Source organism: Canis aureus, chromosome 10 (genome assembly GCF_053574225.1).
Source record: "Canis aureus isolate CA01 chromosome 10, VMU_Caureus_v.1.0, whole genome shotgun sequence".
NCBI lineage: Eukaryota > Metazoa > Chordata > Mammalia > Carnivora > Canidae > Canis > Canis aureus.
Window position 1 is genome coordinate 28,142,161 of NC_135620.1, and position 24,218 is coordinate 28,166,378.

Here is a 24,218-nt window from a genome sequence, read left to right on the forward strand (position 1 = left end):
ATTAGGCAGTTTACTCAATAGAGGCTCAATGGTGTTCGTTATAGGGGAACATCTCTGAAGACTACGGTGTTTACCTTTCCTCTTTCCTATTCCTGCCATACTTCACACTCCACCTCAGGAAACTGGTCCTGTAACAGGATTGCAGGGGGACCCAAAACCCAATCTGAACCCATTCTCAGAGGTTATTACCCCCTTGCCCAGCCCATACCTTCTCAGAGGCAGACAGAAACTTTCCCTAAGGACATCTGGAGCCATAAAGGAAAACAGCCCTGCTGGACCGGCCCTGTGCTAAAAAAGCATAGCCAAATGGAAAAGCAAAGGCTTGGGCACTAAAAATAGCTGCTACACTCACCCAGCAGCAAAAGCCTTTGCTTTCTGCCAGCTTCTCCCCTCTTTTTTCGTCGACAAAATGGAACGGCTGAGTGCCACAAGAGCTTTCCCCAGCAACCTGGTTCCCTGGGGCACCAATCACACTGACAGACAGGGAGTGAGTTCACAGCACAGCATTAGGTTCTGGACCGGTGCCTGACCACGCAGGGGGCGGTGGGCAGGTAGGAGACAGGGCTTGGCAAGGATGAACAAAGAACAGAGGCTTCCACATCACAAGTGAAAAGGCTGGAAAGGCCCAGGAAATGGATCCTGAGAACACACGGCCCTGGAGCTTCCTATAATGCCCCCATACCTTTCCCAATCCACAGCCTTCGCTGTGGAGAAAAGGAGAATGAAAAATGGGAGCAAGGGCGCAAATTGGGAAATGCACCGTAAGAGAAGACAGAGACTCACCCCAAAGCCACAGACTTCCCCTCCCTGCACAAAGAGTGTTCACATGTGCATGGATGGACACACACACAGCCAAACACTCCCTTCTCGCAGCCAGGGACAAACATGGGAGTTGATGCTGGGGGAAAAGAGGAGGAGAAAGAGATAAATGAGAATGAATTAGTCAAGGGCAAAGAAGACAAATGAGCAGGAGGAGGAAAGACAGAAGAGACAGAGGCACGAGGTTGGGGGCAGCCAGTACACACGGCAGCTTTCCTGCCTCCCGGAGCGGGACATAGAGTGGGGGCGAGAGAAACGGCAGCTCCCACAGGGCTCCAGGCTGCCTCCGCCTCCTGCACACACGCTCGTGCCCTCAGAAGCATGTTATGCCAATACTAAGGATGAGAGATCGATTCGCAAATAGATCCTTCATCTCCCCCCGGCAATTCCACACGGACTGCACACCTGACCTATTTATAGCCTCCATATATTTCTGTGAAACAGTAAGAGAGAGAACATGTTGTGGGAAAAAGGTGCCGGGGGACAGAGCTAGGAGAACTGAGGCTGGGAAAAAGGATGGAGACCATTTCCCAGGCTCTGCAGGGTACCCTAAGAGCCAGTGCACGCTCTGCAACATGCATGGGTGATGGCATCCTGGGTCCTGCCAAGGCCTGGCCTGCAGCCACATCAACTTGGGCTTGGTCCTTATTCAAGCAGCAGCAGGTGGAAAACACACAGGCAGTTTTCTCTAGGCTTTATGCTCAACCTGGGATGCGGGGTATGGGGGTGAGAAGCGGAAAAGCGGAAGTGGCACACTGCTGTTTTATCAGGACAGCCCACAACACAACCAGGGATTTTGGTGGCCAGGTTGCAGCAGCAGCAACAAAATTAAACACTACACTGACATGAGTAAAGATAAAGTCACAGCATCCCTTTGAGGAATAGTTGGCATACCTGGCCTGAGGTTAGTGCCCTTCCTAAACCTTCCCAAACCGTACTTGCCACCCACTAACCTGGATTTGCCTCATCACCTGAACCCTGCACACACTACAGGACAAACCTCTCACTAGAGCACAGAGCAACATCTTTACATCTATGGTCTTTTGACTTAAACCACCACCAGTCAGTCTGGAAAAGGAAATCTATTTCAACGTCCTACCAGTAACTCTTTCCTTAAGTATCTTTGGGCTTTGGGACAAAAAGATAAAGAAAAAAAAATGGTAATAAGGACTTGAAATGCCCCCTTTTTTTTTCTATCAAAACTGGCCAGGACACCTGGTGGCTCAGTGGTTTAGTGCCTGCCTTTGGCCCTGGAGTCCCGGGATCGAGTCCCACATCAGGCTCCCTGCATGGAGCCTGCTTCTCCCTCTGCCTCTGTCTCTGCCTCTCTCTCTGTGTGTCTCTCATGAATAAATAAATAAAATCTTAAAAAAAAAAAAAAAACTGGCCATCTGTAGACTGCACCTCTACTTATGTAGAGGTTGGAGGCTCTCGGCAAACTGTATTTTGAGCTAACTGTACTATACAGCTTACCAGAGTGGATGCTTGGGGCATGGGTGGGAGGAGGCCTTTGGACTCACCAGCCTTTGCCTCTGTACCTCATGTCTTCTATTCCATTCAGACAGGACGGGGGGGGGGGGGGGCGGGGGCGGGGGGAGCTGGATAAAAAAGACATCATCCTGGAACTTTTATCTTCTCTCAAGGCAGGAAAACAAAAGAATGTGATGAAGGTGGCAAGAAGCCAACAGAGGAAGGAGAAGTGGGACCACTGGATCTCTGGAAGCCTCTTACATGGGTGGCAGGCCCCATGGACAGTGCTATCGTGTCAAGGCCAGAGCACAGGGAGAAGAGGAAAAGGTCACAAGTGTCCCAGACAAGCAGAACCATCCCAGCAAGTTTCCTGGGAGCACTCTGAACTTCACCTCAAAAAATGCTCACATTCTTAACCTACAGAGTGTGTCCATGTATTTGTTTCCCCAAATCTCGAAGTGAAGAAAACAAGAATTCCTACTTCCATCTTAAAAGAAGGAAAATGAAGCAAAGTGATAAAAACCTTCTATAGAAAGTATAGTACATGAATTTAGAGTCAGAATTACCTAAGGCCAATTCTTAGCTCTGTCAATTCCTACCTATCCTATATGATCTTTTTTTTTATCCTATATGATCTTGAACACGACTGCACTAGGCCTCAGTTTCTTATCTGTAATATGGGCAGAGTAAGAGCTCCTACTTCAAGGAGTGTCAGGGAGGATTAAATAAATGTATGGAAAGTGCTTAATAAAGTACCTGGCACCCAGTTATCATTAGAGTAGGGATGACGACTCACTCTTGGACCCGCAGGCCATCAGGGCCAGGCCAGGCACCCTGGAACCACTCTCCAGGGTTCTACCTTCTGCAGAATCTACACAAAACTTTAATTGACCCTATAGCTCAAACTTTAGGACCAAAGCCTTCTGTTAGGTATCTACTCCCAGGCAAAGGAAACAGATGTTATAGGACAAACCACACACACACACATGCACGCACCTGAAAATGTAAAGATGAAAGCCAATTTTCTGCTGAGCCCCTAGGCAGACCCAACACATTCAGGGCTTTTTCCCAGCATACTGGTGGCCACAGAGCAAGGCCACCATCATGCAGAACTGCTGGCTGCCACAACAGCTGTAAAACAACCTTCTGCTTTACATACTGAAGGTTAGAAGATGAGCTCTTCCTACAGACACACATTCATTACTATTTATGGGCTGCACAAACTCATACATACATACACAGAGTCACTCACCTCTGCACAAACAGAAACTCACTGCCTAATTTGAGCAAATATGAAGCCGAAGAAACAAAGCAAAGAGGACACTGAAAGGACAGCCCTGACAGGAGAAAACAATGAGCAAAGGCTTAGGAAAAGAAATGGATTTTTAAAGAAAAATTTAAAGGACAAGAGAAGTAAGTTTGGAACAGTCAAACAAACAGCCTCTTCCCCCTAAAACATAAACTAAATAGAAAGTCAGGAGGTAAAGAGCAATTAAATCCAGAGAGCCTTTGGACAACAAAAGAAATGTGGCTTCCAATGCCAGCCTAGCCCAGGTAACCAGCTGGGTGATGGACAGGGAACATCCTTAACCACTACCATTTGTGTAATGGGGCCAGTATTTATTTGTCTCAAATACTGAAGTTATGCCTAAAGCCAAGCAAATGGACAGTGGTCTCAACAGACCCGAGGTACCCAAGAAGTAAAGTGATTCGAGGAAGCTGTTGGAAATAGAAGGTTCACAAGAGACCTAAGCCTCTGCCTGGACCAAAATCCACTCATGCAGCCTTCAGAAGAGAGTCCATGAGAGCCCTGTCCAGGAGTGGCAATATAAGGACAGATGCTGGCCCCACGAGAGAGCACATGGAGCCCAGAAGGACTCCAGGAGCCCAGTGAGGCCTAGAGCCCTGGAAGGAGGGCAACATGGGATGGCGTAAAATAGGAACAGAGCATTCCTGATCCCTGCTCAATACTCTGTATTCCAAAAGGGGAGGAACACAACCAATCCCTGGAAAACCCCAGTAGGGAAGAAAACACGTCTTCAAGAAGGTAGCTAAGCATATTAGCAAAAAACCTGCAATCTCAGAGACAAAAGACAGTGGCTCCAGCTAAAAGAAATCAAGTGATAAGAGGAAAGAGAGCAAAAGCAAAAGAGACAAAGCAAATAGGGGCACAGCCTGGTCCTCTCCAGACCTATGCTACTCAACCACAGCCTTCAATAAATCTGAATGCTAGAAGAGAGTTTATGATTCAATCTTCATTTGGACTGCTAAAGATCTAAAAGACAGTGGGCACTCAATTGCTACATAAAGAACCACCAGAGTTCAATGCCTTTAGGCATGAAGCTTGTCAGTGGATCCAGGAAGGCTCTGGCAACTTCATAACCCATCAAAGACAGAGAGGGAGAGAAGGCTAGGGCAGGGTCAAAACTTTGGTACCATCAGCACAGAGGTAATAATCAAAGCAACAAGAACAGCGTCCCTAAGACAGGAGAAAAAGGAACAATGGGCAAGAATAATCTTCAAGTCATGGCTGGAATTTAGGAAAAGAAAGCAAAACAAGGCTATCAAACAAGGAATAATGACAATAGTGCAGAATCAAACAGGTCAACAGAGAAGAGAACTCATAGAAAATTCAGTTATAGGCAATGATGTCAAGGGATCAGTCAGAATGAGGATGAGAAAAGCCACTGGATTTGGCAACGAGGAAGCCAGAGGGCCCTGCAAAGGAGGGTTCATGGGAGAAGAAATAGAGGCACAAAAGTAGAATACTTGACTAGGTTCAGTGAAGTGTGAAGATGTGAGCTCACTTCTCTAAATCCATTTTTTTTTTTCAATATTATCACTCGAGTCTTAATGATCACAGAGAAAAAATTGACTCCAGTGGTCAGGTCCTGCAGATGGATCCTCCAATGCCATACAATAGTCTCCTATGGTGGTGTAGAGCTACACCCTCCAACACACACGTCCTTGGGATAGTGACAGGCATAGTCACACAGCAAAAAGAGGGGGCAGGGGGATCCCTGGGTGGCGCAGCGGTTTAGCGCCTGCCTTTGGCCCAGAGCGCGATCCTGGAGACCCGGGATCGAATCCCACGTCGGGCTCCCGGTGCATGGAGCCTGCTTCTCCCTCTGCCTATGTCTCTGCCTCTCTCTCTCTCTCTGTGACTATCATAAATAAATAAAAATTTAAAAATAAATAAATAAATAAATAAAAGAGGGGGCAGGGAGGCAAACTCTTCAAGAACAAATTCCCATTAGACACAACTCCACCTTTCCTAAGCTCTCAGCCATGCCTCAGACTGCTTTGAAGCTTTAGTCCTCCTTGTACTGTGTAATATGGGATAGAGAGAAATGCTCCAATGACATCAAATCCCCTAGGACTCAAATGCAGTATCTGGGCCACCCACAGGAAAATAAAATCTGTCTCATGGTAATTACAGTCAACATTCATAAAGCATTTGCTATGCTCCAAGCTCATTGACTCTTCTTAATAACCGCTGACAGGGTTCTAATATGAAGGAACTGAAATTGAGAGAGGTTAAATAACTTACCTGAGCTCATGCAGCCAAAGAGTGGTAGGTAGTAAAGAATTCAAGCCAGTTTGGCCCAGAACCCATCCTCTTTCCATAGGCCATGCTGCCCTTCCAGTGGTCTATGAATCAGCCACAGAAACTGGACTCATTTTACTTATTCTACAACAGTGTGACTACAAAGGTACACATTTTGTGTCAGGAGAGAAAATTTTAAATGAGCTCACTGGGGCCCTCTTGTGGAAAGACCACCTCTACCATGTCCAAGTTTCTAGGATGCACACAGGTGCACACAACACACACACATTTTGATTGGTGAATGCCCTCAGGACAGCACAGCACACAAATGAGGCACAGACACTCCAGAGTAAGAACACCTTTGATTTGAATTGCAGTCAGATCACTGGCACCCTGTGTGGCTTGACCTCTTAACCTCCCATCATGCAGGCTTCCCAACTGAACAGGAAGTAGAAGTATCGCTACTCTACAACCTCAAGCAACCCCCTCATATATACCCAACTTTCTGACAAGAACTCAGCAGGGGGAGGGGAGAAGGGCAACTATATTGGCCAAGATGACATACAAGCTTCTTTCCAACTAGTCTGTGATCATAACATCCCCACTTTCCATCCAGGGAACACTGAGGACAGGATTACCTCTACATGGCAGAAGAAAAGGGAGCCCAAAAAGGTGAATGTCATGTGCCTAACTACATGTAAGTGACCAAGTGAGTCAAAGAAATATCCCAGACCTAGTCAGTGTATTCTCCTAGGCCCCAGATTACAAGCTCCCAGCAAAGAGTGGGCAAACAGACCTACCTCTTATACTTGCTCCCTGACCCTGCCTGAGGTCCTAAAAGTGATGGGTCTTTGTCTGATAAAAGTGAAGGGTACTAGAAGCTCCACTCTACTCTGCTCCACCTCCACTCCAGTGTAATGAAAAGAATGTGGGCTCTGGATTTCAACCCAGGTCTTCTCAACTAGTTGCAGGACTTTGGGCTAGCCTCTCCAGGCTTCAATTCCTTTATCTACAAAAGGACTTGACAGTAACTATTTTACTTTGTAGGATGGTGATTGGTATTAAGTGAGATGTTATGAAGCACACAGCACAGCACCTAACATGAAGTGAGGGCTCAAGAAGCTTGTAGCTTTCATGAACAACTCTTTTTTTTTTTTTTTTAAGATTTTATTTATTTATTCATGAGAGACACAGAAGGAGAGAGAGCGGCAGAGACACAGGCAGAGGGAGAAGCAGGCTCCACGCAGGGAGCCCGATGTGGGACTTGATCCCAGGACTCTAGGATCGCGCCCTGGGCCGAAGGCAGGCGCTAAACCGCTGAGCCACCCAAGGATCCCCATGAACAATGAACAACCATTCTGAGAGAAAATTCTGAGTCAAGGACAGGATAAACAAAAGCAGTGAGAGCTTCATTCTCTTTCAGAATCATCTTGTGTTCTGAGAGCCAAGTCTCCCTTTGGAACTCAGTTTCCCTGAGCCACAGGCCTGCCCACGCACCTGGACTACACTCTAGGTGGCTACATAGGCATTTCCACGGAAACCTCAGCAATGTGGACTGGCTCTGCATCGGTGTCCACGAAAGAAATGACTGACAGCGCCAGCCACTTCAGAGCCCAGCTTCCTGGTGACTTGGGCCTGTCTCTAAACTCCAATATCTCTAAGGAGAGAATAGGGAGGCCATAGGAACAGCTGGGGCAAATTTAGCAGATCTAGACTGCTTGGACCACCCTTGATAGGGTCAGCTGGCATCCAGAGAGTAAGGCACCAGGTCCTCCTTCTCCCTCTCCTTTAAAATAATAAATGGATTTTCTGACAGTAGGCACAATGGGCTCTCTCTATAGCCTGCTCCCAAAGAATGCCAGGGACTTTCACATACTCATGCACATACAACCTGGGGTGGGGGCAGAATCAGAAGTCATCTTTCCTTTCCCCTCCTGCCTCCAAGCTTCCAGAGAACGTCAGGTCCTCCTAGTGAAACTATGATAGGGAGGAAGGTATGACTTCCAGCCCATAGCTCCAAATGGACTATGTGCCAATCAGTAAGTACACCAACCCTTTTTCTGTACTAGCCACTCTGGCACTTTGGACTGTAAGCATTCAGCATTCAGAATCTAGAAACAGGTACTTCATAAAGACATTTTACCGTTAGCCTCCATCTCCTGAGCACACTGAACACCATACTATAGAACAGAACATACAAAAGATACATTGTTGCCCTCAGGTAGCTGATGTCCCATTCGCAATGAATGGATAACATGGTCTTGCACAAATGAGTTTCAGATGGTACAATCACCAAAAAGAAAGTCCTCTTAAGAAATAAGGCACAAGAAAATAGATGCCGTTCTATGCAACTTGAGACACAAATTACAACTTTGAAATGATGAGATGAGCAACAATTAAGTTCTTCCTTAAACTAATTCAGGAGCCCCAAGAAAACAGCATTAACTTACAGAAACAATTAGTGCAGCATGAGGACAGGTCACCAAGCATGGAACTCGCTACTACCATGTTGGCATTGACTATGTCTTCCAGGTAAATCAGCAACTGAAACATCATATTTTATTTTTAACATGCCTGAGAGTCCAAGACTATTTATAATCCCAGATCCTTAAAAACTTGAAAGGAGGATAAATTTTAAAATGTACACATTTACATACGTGGGCAGAAACACAAAAATCAGATGCCTCTCAACACAGCTTAGGGAGCCATAACTCACGGCTTTCACAATCCCACCTAACACCCAAAGAAAATCCGGGTGCCTTCTCCAAGAGATGGTGGGAGGCTGGGTAGGTAGCCAAGAAACAAAGAAATCTAAACTCAGCACTTGGCAGGACCATTAAGGATCAGAGGATTTTAAATGCATTGTTTCTGACTCTAAATATGTGTACATTTATTACCAATTTGGGATCAGAAACCACATTTAGTTCTGCCGTGACCACGCACTAAAAATATTAAGCAGAGTATTGCCTAGGAAACAGCAGTCTTCCCTGCTGCAGCAGCCCCATTTCTGACTCGACTCTGCCATGGTCCCAGGGCTCCCCATCCTGGACTTCACAAGTAGAAATGCCACTGTCCTGCCAAGGCCTCAGTTGCTATTTGGAAGGCAAAGATAGGCGCCGGGGCTAAGGACCACACAACCTTGTCATCCTCTCCAAAGCTGTTACACGGTCAATGAAATTCCATTTCATGGGCCTGTAACAACTAGAACCCACCAGAACGGGAGCTCCATTAGGGTAGGGACAATTGTCCACTTAACTCACTGCTGTATCCTCACTGCCCAGTACTATGTCTGGTACTCAAAAATACCTGTTGATTGAATAAAATCAACACCTTAGAAAGGGGTCATCTGGGGTGCCTGGGTGGCTCAGTCAGTGAAGCACCTGACTTCAGCTCAGGTCATGATCTCAGGATCCTGGGATCCAGCCTCCAGTCCAGCTCCCTGCTCAGCGTGGAGTGGCTTCTCCCTCTTCCCCTCCCTCTGCTAGTGCACGTTCTCTATCTCTCTCAATCTCTCTCAAACAAATAAATAAATAAAATATTTTTAAAAAGCGGCGGCAGTAGGAGGGGGCAATCTGGAACAGCACAATGTAAAACAGTATTGTCATTAGAACAGGTGAAAAAATGTTTTAAATAGGTGAAAATATGGACAATGATGATACATGGAAACAAATACATGTTTTTGAGCAGACACAGAACATTATAGCACACATATATGAATTACTATTTTGAAAAAAAGTATGTGTGACCACTGCTATGATCAGGTATGAAATTAGAATTATGGAAAGCTGTGCTCAATGGAGTCTTTCTTCCTGAACTACTAGCTATATGAGAATACACTTAAAATAAATATTATTTTGGGGGCACTAGGTGGGTCAGTTGGATCTGACTCTTGGTTTTGGCTTAGGTCATGGTCTCATGGTCTCTGAGACAGCCTGGCATTTACCTTTGTGTTCGGTGGGGAGTCTGCTTAAGATTCTCTCCCTCTGCCCCTCTCCCCACTTGCATGTGCACATGTGCATGTGCACTCTCTTGGTCTCCAATATATAAATCTGTAATCAATCAATCAATCAATTCAACAGAGAGCCCACTTCCTTTTCATTTGACTTGATCCAGTCCTTGGGATGGCTCGAGGCCTGCTCTTGATTGGCAAGCCCAAGAACACACCATCCATCCATCAGGCCAAAGAAAGAGTACAAGGGCAAAGCCACAGTCTTAAAAGTCTAACTTATCAACTTGATCCTGTTTGCCAGAGAAGCTGCCAGTGTGCATCATCAGTATGATGGTAGCCAAGATGTAGGTGTTAAAACGAGAGAGTATGTAAAAGATGACTTGGCCCAGCTTCACGGCCAGAATTTCAGATACCATCATGTCACATAGCCCAGGGCCTACTAGCTAGCAAAGTGACTGTTAAGAAAGGTAGCAGTATACCAGTCCTTTCAAATCCTCAAAAAAATACAAGAAAAGGGAACATTTTTTTTAACTTATTCATGAGAGATACAGAGACAGAGAGGCAGAAACATAGGCAGAGGGAGAAGCAGGCTCCATGCAGGAAGACTGATGTGGGACTCAATCCGGAGGATTCCAGGATCATACCCTAAGCTGAAGGCAGATGCTCAACCACTGAGCCACCAAGGCTTCCCAAAAAGGGAACACTTCTGAACTCATTCTGAGTCCAGAATTATCCTGGACACCAATGCAAGACAAGGACGTACAAGAAAATTACAGACCAATATCCCATAGGAATATACATGCCAAGATCCTCAAAAGAGTATTAGCAAGTGAAATTGAGCAGCATACTAAAAAGGCTTGTATAGAGCGCCTGGGTGGCTCAGTGATTGAGCACCTGCCTTTGGCTCAGGTCCTGGTCCCAGGGTCCTGAAATCAAGTCCCGCATCGAGCTTCCCGCAGGGACCCTGCTCCTCCCTCTGCCTGTGTCTCTGCCTTTCTCTTCCTGTGTCTCTCATGAATGGATAAATAAAATATTTTTTTAATTAAAAAAAAAGAATCTACAAAAAACATGTTAGAGTTAATAAACTCAGCAAAGTCATGATGACAAAAATCAATACTTAAAAATCAGTTGTGTTTCTATACTTTCAAAATAAAGGTTCAAAAAAAAAAAAAAGATTCCAAAAGGGAAATTATGAAAACAATTCCAGGGATCCCTGGGTGGCGCAGCGGTTTAGCGCCTGCCTTTGGCCCAGGGCGCGATCCTGGAGACCCGGGATCGAATCCCACGTCGGGCTCCCGGTGCATGGAGCCTGCTTCTCCCTCTGCCTATGTCTCTGCCTCTCTCTCTCTCTCTCTGTGACTATCATAAATAAATAAAAATTGAAAAAAAAAAAAAAAGAAAACAATTCCATTAAAAATAACATCAAAAAAATATTTAGGAATAAATTAAACAAAGAAGACTTTACCAAAGGGGAAAAAATGTGTACAATGAAAATTACAAAACATCACTAAAAGAAATTAAAGACAACCTAAATAAATGCAGAGACATTTGGAAGGACTGGAAGACTGGGTGGATTAGAAGATAATATTGGTGGATTGGAAGACTTAATATTATCAAAAAAACAATACTACCCAAAGTAATCTACAGATTTAATGCAAACTCTGTCAAAATCCCAACAGCATTTTTCAAGGAAATGGAAAAAAACCCATCCTAAAATTCATATGGAATCTTTAAAAGGAAGAACCAAGTTAGAGGATTCACAAATGCTGACTTCAAAATTTCACCACAAAAAAAATAAATAAATAAATAAATAAAAACACAAAAAAAATAAAAAATAAAAAAATAAAAAATAAAAAAAATTTCACCACAAAGCTAACATAATCAAAACAGTATGGTATTGACATAAAGGTAAGCATATACTATCCCATCTATATAGTCAATAATTTTTAACAAGGGTGCCACTGACTAAAAATGGATTAAAGTCCTACATTTTACAGTAAAACTAAAAAACGCTTAGAATAAAACATAAGGGCAAAATTTTATGATCTTGGATTGGGCAAAAGCTTCTTTAATATGATACTAAAACCATAGGCAGGACACCTGAGTGACTCAGATGGATAAGCGTCTGCCTTTGGCCCAGGTCATGATCCTGCCTCAGGTTCCCTGCTCAGTGAGGAATCCGCTTGTCCCTCTCCCTCTGCTCCTCCCCCTGCTTGTGCTTTCTCTCTCTCTCAATCTCAAATAAATGGAATCTTTAAAAAATAAATAAAACCACGGGCAATAAAAGAAAAAACAGGGATGCCTGGGTGGCTCAGCAGTTTGGCGCCTGCCTTCAGCCCAGGACCTAATCCTGGAAACCCAGGATCGAGTCCCACATTGGGCTCCTTGCGTGGAGCCTGCTTCTCTCTCTCTGCCTCTCTCTCTCTGCCTGTGTCTCTGCTTCTCTATCTGTATCTCTCATTAATAAACAAAATCTTAAAAAAAAAAAAAAAAAGATAAATTGGATTTCATCAAAATTTTAACACTTTGGTGCCTCAACACTAGCAAAAAAAAAAAAAAAAGAAAGAAAAGAAACCCCAAAGAATGGGAGAAAATATTTGCAAATCACATATGTGATAAGAGTTTAATTTCCACAATATTGAGCAACTCCTACAACTTAATAACAAAAAGACAAACAACTCAATTTAAGAAATGGCAAAGGAAATATACAAAGACAGGGCAGCCCCAGTGGCTCAGCAGTTTAGTGCTGCCTTCAGCCGGGGGCAGGATCCTGGAGTCCTGGGATCGAGTCCCACATCAGGCTCCCTGCATGGAGCCTGCTTCTCCTTCTGCCTATGTCTCTGCCTCTCTCTCTCTCTCTCTCTCTCTCTCTCTCTGTGTCTCTCATGAATAAATAAATAAAATCTTAAAAAAAAAAAGGAAATATACAAAGACAGTATTTCCCCAAAGAAGATACATAAATGGCCAAAAAGCACATGAAATGGTGCTCATTATTAGTCATGGTTACCGAAAGGCAAATCAAAGCAAAGTGAAATACCATCTGACACCTATTAGGATGGCTATAATTAGAAAAAAAAAAAAAAAAAAAAGGAAAACAATTGCGGGCAAAGATGAAGAAAAACGGTATACTGCCAGAGGGCATATAAAATGCATAGCTACTTTAAAAAACTTTGGCAGTTTTTCAAAAAGCTACACAGAGAATTCTATGACCCAGCAATTCTACTCATAGGTATATACCCAAATATCTGAAAACAGTGACTCAGAAAGATCCTTGCATGTCAGTGTTACCAAATGGTGGAAACAAAACAACCTAGGTGCTCACCAAGAGATGGACAGATTTTTTAAAAATGTGATATATACATACATACAATGGGTTCTTCAGTCATAAAATGAAACAAAGTTCTGACACATGCTACAATATGGATAAACCTTAAAAATATTATGCTAAATGAAATAAGCCACACACAAAAAGACAACTGCTATATAATTCCACTAATATGAAGTATCTACAAGAGGCAAATTCAGACATGAAAGTAGCTCAGCAGTCACTGGGGCTGGGGAGAGAGGGTAGGAAATGGAAATGCTTAATGGATTCAGAGCTTCTGTATGGGATGATAAAAAAGTCTTAGAGGTAGATAGTAGTAATGGTTGTACAACACGGTAATGTAATTAATACTGCTGAATTATACACTTAAAATAGTTAAAAAAAAAAAACTAGTTAAAATGGCAAATTTCATAGTATATATATTTTACCACACTAGAGAACGTAAGACTGCTCTCAAGTTGGTAAGTGCTAAAACTGGACAATAGGCACATGGGTACATTTATTACACTATTCTTTCTTCTAAAAATTTAAGAAGTAAAAATGATGTTTTCTGTAGTTTTTCTGGTAAGTATTTTTGTCAAAGAAGCCCCCTTCTATTTCTAAGCGGCTGCTTTCATCATGAATGGGTGTTAAATTTACCGTGTGTTTTTTACATCTAGTAGGATGATCACATAGTTTTTTCCCTTTTTAGCCTATTAATATAACAAATTTTGTATGAAGATCTTCTAATGTGAAACCACTCTTGCATACCTGGGATAAGCCCGACTTAGTCAGATGATCATTTTTATATCTTGCTAGGTTTGATTTGCCTTATTTTGTTGGTTCTCCATGTACTCCCATAATTCTCTGTGCAGCTCTCCTAAGACCTACCAAACTGTACTGTAAATATGAACTCCCTGAAGGCAAAGACTCCTTCCTCATCCACCATTCCATCCCTAGCTAGTCCAAGGTCTAGGCAAGCACTGAATAAAATTATGGCTGATAAGTAATTAAATAAATCAAAGAGGGGCACCTGGGTAGCTCAGTCGGTTAAGCGTCTGCCTTTGGCTCAGGATGTGATCCCAGGGTCCTGGAATTGAGCCCCACCTTTCTTGGGGCTCCCTGCTCAGTGGGCAGTCTGCTTCTCCCTCTCTCTGCATTCTTCCCCATCTTGTGCTTTCTCTCAAATAAATAAAAATAAAATCTAAATAAATAAATAAAATGAAAGAGTAGGTAGAGAGATGAACAGGTGAGCAGATGAACACCTTAATCCAGAATACGGACATCCACCCAGGCAGATGTGCAGAGCAGATTTTTCAGGCAGAGAGACCTTGCAAGGGCTCACCAACCACTCCATAGAGCTGTCTTCTCTATGGACAACTTAGTTTGTCTGCAGCCCTGTAAGCTGAACCCCAGCCCTAGATTCTCATCTTCCCATTTTCCCTCACAACCCAGTTAACAACATTCCCAAGTTCAGTGTCTGCTTCCACCCAACAGGATGCAGCCCTCCTCATATCAAAGCACACCCCAAAGGTTAGATCCTGTGCTGGGGTAAGAATGTGGTATTAGATTCAAGCTTAAAAATGTGCCTCCCAATCTCCGAGTTTATTCCCAACAATCAAAATGGCCTCATCCCAACCCTGATTGGAACAGCCAAAGCCCATCCCATTAACAATTCACTGCATCAGCAGCACAGAGGAGGAGAGCAATCAGCAAGGGAAACAGCTGAATTATTTCAGCAGCTGTAAATTATGTGTTCTCTCTTCCTCTCCTCCTCCAAGTCCATGCTCAACCGTGCCCCACGCCTCCACACTGAACTTAGCTCTGTCAAGTATCTACGTCAACTACAGCAACCAAACTTGAGTTCAAGAAGCAATATTAAAAAGCACTAATTAGCTGATATTTAAATAACTGTTTAGTGTCAACAATATCACACTTTAAACATCTCCTAGTCCATTAGTTACTTAATTAAATTCCTTAAAATCCTTGGACACTGGCACAGAGCACATTGCCTGGGGGAGCTGTTCCCAGACCCTGGCTTTGGCAGGCTGTAGAAGAGATCAGGCCTGTACACTGGCCAGGAGAGCCCAGTTTCCTTCTAGAGTCTCCTAATGAGACTCTAGACTTTTCATAGCTCCACTGGTCTCCATAGGGGATCAAGAATATGACAGACACATTCTGAACATGGAAAATTGCCGAACCAGGCCGTGATTTATTGTTTAGTATATTTTAAAATATATACACACATGATAAACCCAAGAGAAACACTTCTCCCATCTGGTAACTGTTCTTTTTAAGAGTGGTGCATCACAAGATATTCAAACATGCATACAAAAGGGATATAACAGGATTTGTGACAGCAGGTAGGGTCAGGGAGCTCTGCAAAATGCCACCAGCCAAATCCCAGCCTGCCAGGAGTCATCAGCCTGCAACTGACAGGGGTACACTCAGCCAACAGCAGCATCCTAGAATGGAGCCTCCAAAGGGACTCTAGGTTCCAGTGAATGAGCTTGTGATGGGGATGCCAATGGGACCACAGGAAGTCCCTCCTGCCACAACAGGCTCCATGGGGACAACTTGCTGCTAGCCTTATCACAGCACCCGGTTTGTTGAAAGGAGATGACATATTGGCCACCTGCCCAGGTAAACATACCCTGGAAACAATCAGTCTCATAATAGGTCTCTAGGCAGAGCACATCTGGACAAGGATCAGTAGCATTTGGGCCCATGTTTTGGGCAACAGATGCTCTGAACCCAAATCCACTGGATCAGACAGCATCACTTAAGATTATCAAAGGTGTGGGTGATGCCAAGTAGCCTTCCCTTGCCCCACCCTTACAGCAGAGGCCCTAGTTCTTCCTAGTTTCCTTACAAAACTACCACCTCACCTCCTGATTGGCCTTACTTTTTTTTGTCTCTGTTACTCAAGACCTTCTCTACATCTTCTTCTATTTTGCCTGAAGTATCCTGCCTTGCCACAGAGTAGGAGGCAATTCTTTCCAATTATTCCATCCTGTCTCTCACTGCTCAGGGATTCCTCTTGTGGCAGCTCTCCTTAAAACAACCACTGCAGCCCCTGGTAATGCCAACAGAAAACACTGTAGAAAAAAAATGGTTAATATTACAGACTCTTACCTTGAAAGGCAACCACTCCCATAAGCAACTAGGCATAAGCCCTGGGTTCAGAGAAGCCAGATGTTTGGGTTGTTGCTCACAAAACGAGGAGAGCATCCAGAAAAATAGAAAATCACCAAGCTCATGCACTTCAGACATGCTGCTCACTTACTACCTGCAATTTCTCACCCATACCAAAGCCATTTCAACCTCAGATGAGCGTTAACAGCCCCACCAATTCAGAAAAATATTTTTACAAGACCTCATTCACTCTCCCATATTGGAGAACTACCAAAAGGGCAAAATTTTGTGCACCCTGAAAAGACGAAGGAACCCTTACTGCCTTCTAAGAAACATATATGCAGTTGCCACCACCTCCAACACATCCAAACGGGCAGATTATTAATCCTTCAACACCTATGTATTGAGACTTGCTACAAAACCCAGCCATGGACCAAGTGCTAGAGATACAAATGCCAAATAAATCAAGGTCCTGTCCTCTAGGAGCCCTCAAGATGGACAATGGAGACGGAGGAGTCCATCAGTCGTTTAGAGCAAGCACTGGGTTGAAAAGAGCCCACACACACATTGTTGGACAGATCTGAGGCAAAAGAGAACAGATAACTTCATTGAAACACAGGGGTCAGAAAGGACTTCCTGGAATAGGTGAGCTTTAAAGATGAAAAGAGTAAAAAGAATCAGCCAAACAAAGACAATGAGAAAGGCATCCCAAGCAGAGGCAAGAGGGTTTTTGAAGACCCGGAGGCATGAAGCTAGGAACATGCATTTATTTCAACAACGGCTGGAGCAAAGGGCTTACGGCAGGTGGCATCAAGACGTACAAGAACTCTCTTTGCCAGAAAGGTTGGATGAGTTTCAAATACATAGTTCACTGCGCTATCTTGGCAAACCTCTAGAACCTGAAGAACCACCCACAATGAAAGGGAGATTAGGAAGGGGAAGAGGAGACCTGCTACATGCCTGCTAAGACAAGACAACAGGGTCACCATTGTTTGTGAACTCTGCTTATGAACTCATTCCTTTGCCTTGCAGTTCAGTGGTTTGTTAGCTCTTGCAAACTCTCAGCATCTATTAATAGAAAGAACCAGTCAACAGAATCTGGATTTGGGCTGTATTACTCCCCACAGTGGTCTAAAACCACAGTAGATAACTTGAACAGGAAAGCAGCTTGAGAATCTAGGCAGTTTTTTTTTTTTTTAAAGATTTATTTATTTATTCATAACAGAGAGAGAGAGAGGCAGAGACACAGGCAGAGGGAGAAGCAGACTCCACGCAAGGAGCCCGACGTGGGACTCGATCCCGGGTCTCCAGGATCACACCCTGAGCCGAAGGTAGCACCAAACTGCTGAGCCACCAGGGCTGCCCTAGGCAGAGTTTATGACATCTCCCCCTAGAGGATATGTTTGCTTTCCCCTCCTCTTGTATGTTTCATATTCAGCAAGTTAATAGATAAGCTCATGCTCTTCCCCCCACGCTCCTGAACCTCTAGGCTTGCCCAGCTCTACTGGGCAAGCCTGAAACCCAGAAGCTCTCCTCAATACCTCCCTCTCCATCTCCCCACCTACACTGCCCTCCCACACCCCTGCCCATCCATCACCAACCAGTCAATTTTATCTACTATTTCTTCCTGCTCACCTGCCCAAATTGCTATAGCCACCCCCATCTCTCAGGTGAAGGCAACCCAAGGAGGCTTTCAATGAAGCCAGAACCAAGCCAGGTAGCACAATGAGGAAGCAGAAGGCACACAGCTTTACTTAATCTCTTATTTGCTCAGCCCAAGTTTTCTGGAGTATCCAAAATCCAGTCTCCTGAGTTCCTCTGAAAGGCTCTCAATAAAAAGCACTTTCTTCCTCAGATGAAGAGTCACACTCAGGGAGGCCATTCAACCACAGTAATGTGGGCTGGAACGTGGGCTGATGGAGGATTTGATGCCTGCGTCCTCTGGAGATGCCAGTGTGTCGGGAGTTCAGAGCACAAAGCCAGACCCATGATTATGGGAATCAAATTCCAGGGGAGGAACGCTTGGCTCCCCAAAGCCCCTCAGAGCACATGGAGACACCTTACGGGGACAGCCAATGAACTCAGGAGTCTTAATCCCTACTGCCTCTGCCACCCTCCCTCCCCACAAGGGAAGCCATTTCCTTCCACCAAAGCAAGCACAGGTAGAAGAAGGCAACATTTGGGAGGATTATGTGGGTGCCCACAACAGCCTAAAAATCAATGTCCCAAAATAAAGGACAAAACAGGCATTAAAGAGGAAGAGATTTATCAGGCCATGTTTCTCAGCCTCAACTCAATGCATTCCCTATCAATGGCCTTCACATCTGTCGAGAAGGAAAAATGTATGTTGAATGAATGAACAAAGGGATAATGAAAGGAACAAATAGCAGGCTGAGGAGCTGGAGGGACAGGGGAGCACAAAAGAGGGACCTGCTCAGGGGCACCTGGGTGACTCAGGTCATGATCCCGGGATTCTGGGATTGAGTCCTGCATCAGGTTCCTGCATCAGGCTCCCCACAGGGAGCCTGCTTCTCCCTCTGCCTATGTCTCTCTGCCTCTCTCGCTGTGGGTCTCTCATGAATAAATAAATAAAATCTTAAAAAAAAAAAAAAGGGACCTGCTCAAAACGAACTGTTCATTCATTGACATGACATTTATTAAACATCTGCACTTCTGTCTCCAAGCACCTACTAGATACCTGTACCTGTGCAGAGTGCTTGAAGCACACAAGCATGCACAACCTATAAAAGAGAAAGGGGGCAGGGAGAAAAGCAAATTCCTTCATCTCCCTGGGAAGGCATATTTTCAAATACTATTTTAACAGCACCTCCTGTTTTCCTGACATTAAAGCCATGCCTAACAGCACATACACAAATAAAAACTTCACTTTTTATTGTATCCAGTACTTTGAGGCCTTGTGGTTTCTTTTCTGAGGAAAAACTTGTCATTCATCTCCTTGATTAAAAATTGATTTAATTTGGCTTTCATTAGGTAGGTACAAAGGGAAAAACATACAGATTCACAGAGATAATTCACCCAGCAACATGACTGTGATGAGCTCTGGCGACTGCACAGTTGGGTCTCAACCCACCTCCAATGAAAGACAATTAAAAAAGCTCACAACGTGGAGCTTAAACTCCAGCCAAAAGGAATTATCTTCCCACAAGCATCTCTACCTGATTTTTGGTTAATATAAAAATTTTCAAAAGGAAAGGAAAGGAAATCCCAAGGATATTTAATATACAACTTAGAATTTCTACATTTTTCAAATTCCCTTATAGGGAGACAAGGCAAAATAAGTATTTTTCACTTCTACTTTTCAAAACTTATCCTATTATTTGACAATCTCATAAAATTTTCCAATTTGTTGAGTGCACAGAGCAATGTGCAGTGGATGAGGAATTGCAGGCTGCTGTGAAGGGGCTGAGGTGATAGCAGGAACAGCTGCAGAAGCTGTGGGAGCTGCAGTCCTTAACACCATTTGCTCAGCAACAGAGCAGCAGGCTCAGAGCCTGAGATCAAACACCAGGGACGCAGGACTATGGCAGGTAGAACTACCTCTCCACCATACTTCAGGCTCCTGAACTCACAGATTTCAAGCAAATGCGCAGCGTTTGCTGCAGTGTCAAAGGATCATGGGGTAAGATGTCAGCAAATTACAAGTTCACACCTTGATTAAATGTGAGATGGATGATTCTCTAGCCAGAGCATGAATATGATCTTACCCACCTGTTTGCAACCATCCAACAGTTTCCCAGGGCCCTGAGGAACAAGGCCAAATTCCACATGCAGGTTGTCCACCATCGAGCCAGGATCAACACCACCAGCTTTATCTCTTTCCTCTCCCTGTCTATGGTTGGTTCTATGGAACTTTTTGTCCAGTGCTCTAAGACATCTTGTCCTTTGCACATGACTTATCCTTGTCCTTTTATATGTCATTTCCTCTGCTCTGAATTGTTTCCCCTCCTCTTTATGTGGCAAATTCTTACCATCAAAAAAGGTTTTCTCCTTACTCTGAAAGACACTTCTAAGGAGGTTGTCACTGACCCTCTCCACTAGACAGAAGGCATGATGGAAGAACACCCATACTCACCTGGATTACAGTGCTTATTACACTTTATAATATACTTGTCCTGGGGACGCCTGGGTGGCTCAGCGGTTTAGCACCTGCCTTCAGCCCAGAGCGTGATCCTGGAGTCCCAGGATCCAGTCCCACGTCGGGCTCCCTGCATGGAGCCTGCTTCTCCCTCTGCCTGTGTCTCTGCCTCTCTCTCTCTCTCTCTCATGAATAAATAAAATCTAAATAAATAATAATAATAATAATATACTTGTCCTAAACATCCTAACGACAGGGACCATGTACATAATGCCCAGCTAGCTTGGCACTTGACACAAGAGAAATGTTTAGTAAATTCTTAAAGCATGATTTAGATTCTATGTCAGGCTCACTTCTCAATTCTAGCCTAATTTACCCTCCTACACCGCAGCCAGTTATGTGCTCATCGCCCCTATGCCCCAACCTCAACCTCTCACATTTCAGTTCTTAATGGATGACTCACCCAGGCCTTAACCTAACACATGGTCATCAATCATCTGGGCAGAACATCCCATGTGCTGGACACAGTGTCAAGTAACCCAGATAGAGATGACCAAGCCACCTCTCCTATCTTCTAGGCTTAAGAGAAGGCCTATCAAGAAATAAATGCCACATAGTATGACAAGTATCATAATGCAGAGAAACATGGGGTGGGGGCAATGCAGGGAAGATTTCAGCCATTCTACCCACTGTTCCCTCCCCTCCCCGGATCCCAGACTAACTGCTCTCTAGCTCTCCTCATTCTCACTCTTTCCCTAGATACCTAGCCCAGATCCATATTCCCTAAGCCAGGCTCCCATTCAGCTCCAGATTAATTCAAATCCTTTCTGGCTTCTATTTTCTCACCTTCTTCAGTTCTTTGCCCAGGCATCTCACATACATCTCTGCTTTTGCCCTAACCTGAACCAACTTGTTGAAACAACTATTTTTCCATCTCCTCCCTCAACTGTCTTGGGTGATTACTTGACATTTATTAAACATGTGCACTTAACACGAACATACTTAACGGTCCCTGTCTACAATGAAAGGAAAAGGGTACCCATGAGGCTGAAATACTAGAAAAAATTAAATGCAAAATAAAGCATCCTCAACACACTGTTCCTCTTCTACTGCTTCCTCTTGCAGATCCAACTGCTAGAGCATCATGGCCTTCACAAAGATGAGCCCAATTGTGTTACACTTCCAGGAGGTTATAGCACAAATCCCAGGCCTGTCCCTTCAGTCTCTCTGCATGCTAAGGTCACTCTATTTTGCCACACATTCACTTAAATCAACATGCACTGAGAACCCCTGTGAGCCAAAAACCACATTCCTCATAGTGCTGTGCACATGTCCCGTACATAGCATATGCTCAATTAACATATCATTGCATCTCTGAAAAGAGAAGAACCAGGTGAGCCTCTGCTGCCCCTTGCCCAGGAATACACCAAGGCAAAAGTTATTCTGCTACACAGCTTTCGGTCAGAGATCCCTGCCCTTCCCTCACCCCTGCAAAAAAGCCTCTTACTCATTTAAGCCCAGACCAGGGAGACCTTCACCCCGGCTAAGAAGATACTGACACAGCCTTCCTATCAGTGTGCCAAGAGAGCCAGAGAAACCAATGTTGTAAAACACCCTTTTAATCAAGTGACTTGTCTCCAGTTAGTGTAGATTTAGGAAAAACTTTTCTCAAGAAACCAGTAATAAATGGAGGAGAAGAAAACAAAAATTAACGAACATAGTAATTATCCCCCGAAGTTGCAAATCAGAACAATTCCTCACTTGAAGACAAGTATGAAAAACAAGATTAAAATGCTTCAGGGATGTGTTCGTGAAACAGCAGGTAATAGAACAGATAAAATGTATTTACAGTACCTCGCTGGGGACATGTACCTTTTGGCTAATAGCAATCAGATACTAAATACCACTGTAAAAATAATATTCTTCCATGCTTCATTATGGACTTACAATTATCCATGGGAAAGCAGCAATACAGCAAACTATACTGAATGGTAACTGGAATAATTCCAGAGTCCAAGTTCCTACCTAAGTGTCTGGAACAAGTGGGTGTAAGGGCCCCGTTATATACGCCCCTCTATTAGTCTGCTAGGGCTACCATAACGAAACACCATAGACTTATACATGGTAGCTTATACAACAGAAATGTATTCTCTCACAGTTCTAGAGGCTAGAATTAAAAGATCAAGGTTCTGGCCCATTTGGTTTCTTGTGAGTGTTCTCTTCCTGCCTTGTACACAGCATCATCTCCCTAGGTCCTCACATAGTCTTTCTTTTCTTCTCTGTACCCATGCACTGAGGAGAAAGAGCTCTCTCGTGTTTCTTCTTCTAAGGACAACCGTTCTATCAAATCAGAGCCCCACCTTTGTGACCTGATATAACATTAATTACTTCCTTACTCCAAATACTGCCACACCAGGAGTTACAATTTCAACATAGGAATTTTGAGGGGATGTTCAGTCCATAACACCCCCTGAAGTGTGAGGCCTGTTCCCATACACCAGCTCATTCACTGAAAAAAGGAAAATGCAGGAGTAGCTAAGAGGGTGGCCTTGAGGCAAAACAGAAGACTGGGTAAAAAAGTGGCCTTCGGGATACACCTGCTGCCTAATGGGGATGATGGCCAAAGATCCTAGGGCTGTAAGGGCCATGGTGGGTGTTGGGGGGGGGGGGTGAGGGGGAGATTGCACCACATCAAATAAATTCTTAGGGAAATATTCTTTCTCAGAAAATAGTTAAGTAACAATAATAGTAACATATAACAGTAATGAATAACATATATGCATACAAATAATACTAGGTACTAGATGCCAAGTATTTCACATGCAAGGTTTCATTTAAGACTCATGGAAATGATGGAAAAAAAAAAAAAGACTCATGGAAATGAGGTACAGGATATATGATTACCACTTTCTTTTTTTAAGATTTTATTTATTTATTCATGAGAGACACACAGAGAGGCAGAGACACAGGAAGAGGGAGAAGCAGCCTCCATGCAGGGAGCCAGATGTGGGACTTGATCCCGGGTCTCCAGGATCACGCCCTGGGCTGAAGGTGGCGCCAAACTGCTGAGCCATCTGGGCTGCCCTGATTACCACTTTTTAGAGATAAGGACACCAACTTACATTGGTCAAAGTCACTTGCCAAGGTCACCTAGTGTGGCAGGCAGAGACAGCCTTCCAAAGAGATCAAGTCCTAAGGCCTGGAACCTGTAAGTTTTACCTTTTAAGGAAAAAATGGTATTTGCAGATGTGATTAAGTTAAGGATCTTAAACTGATTATCCTGAATTATCAGAAAGGCCCTAAATACAATCACAATGTCCTTATATAACATAGGCCTAGGAAGATTTGACACAGTCATAGAAGAGAAGGTGATGTGAAGACGTAACAAAGATTTGAAGATGTTGAACTTGGAAGTTGAGAGTCATAAGAATACAAGCCAAGGAATGCCAGCAGCCACCAGGAGCTGAAGAAGCAAGGAACACGGATCCCTGGGTGGCTTAGTGGTTTAGTGCCTGCCTTTGGCCCAGGGCTTGATCCTGGAGTCCCGGGATCGAGTCCCACGTTGGGCTTCTGGCATGGAGCCTGCTTCTCCCTCCTCCTGTGTCTCTGCCTCTCCCTCTCCCTCTCCCTCCCTCTCTCTCTCTCTCTCTCTGTCTATCATAAATAAATAAAATAAATCTTTAAAAAAAAAAAAAAAAAAAAGAAGCAGCAAGGAACAGACTCTGCCCTAAAGCCTCTGGAAGGAGTGCAGCACTGCCAACACCTTGATTTCAGCCCAGTGATACTGACTAGACTTTTGGCCTCCAGAACCAGGAGAGAATACATCATTTGTGTTTTAAGCCACCAAGTTTGTGTTAGTTTGTTATAGTAGCCACAGGAAACTAACACACCCAGCCAG

At 44.1% G+C, this 24,218-nt stretch overlaps 1 protein-coding gene across 2 annotated transcripts in view; it reads right to left on the bottom strand.

Moving 5' to 3' along the window:
* The window catches only part of SIL1 (SIL1 nucleotide exchange factor), a 219,094-nt gene that overhangs the window by 166,536 nt on the left and 28,340 nt on the right, over positions 1-24,218 (bottom strand). The window contains exon 1 of one of the 2 annotated variants that reach the window (XM_077911886.1): positions 5,840-5,940. The exons of the other annotated variant lie outside the window; for it this stretch is intronic. Coding sequence (XP_077768012.1) covers positions 5,840-5,916 — 77 coding nt within the window. The 5' untranslated portion in view covers positions 5,917-5,940. Of the gene's footprint in view, positions 1-5,839; positions 5,941-24,218 lie in introns of those variants that run through there. 2 annotated transcript variants of the gene reach the window in all.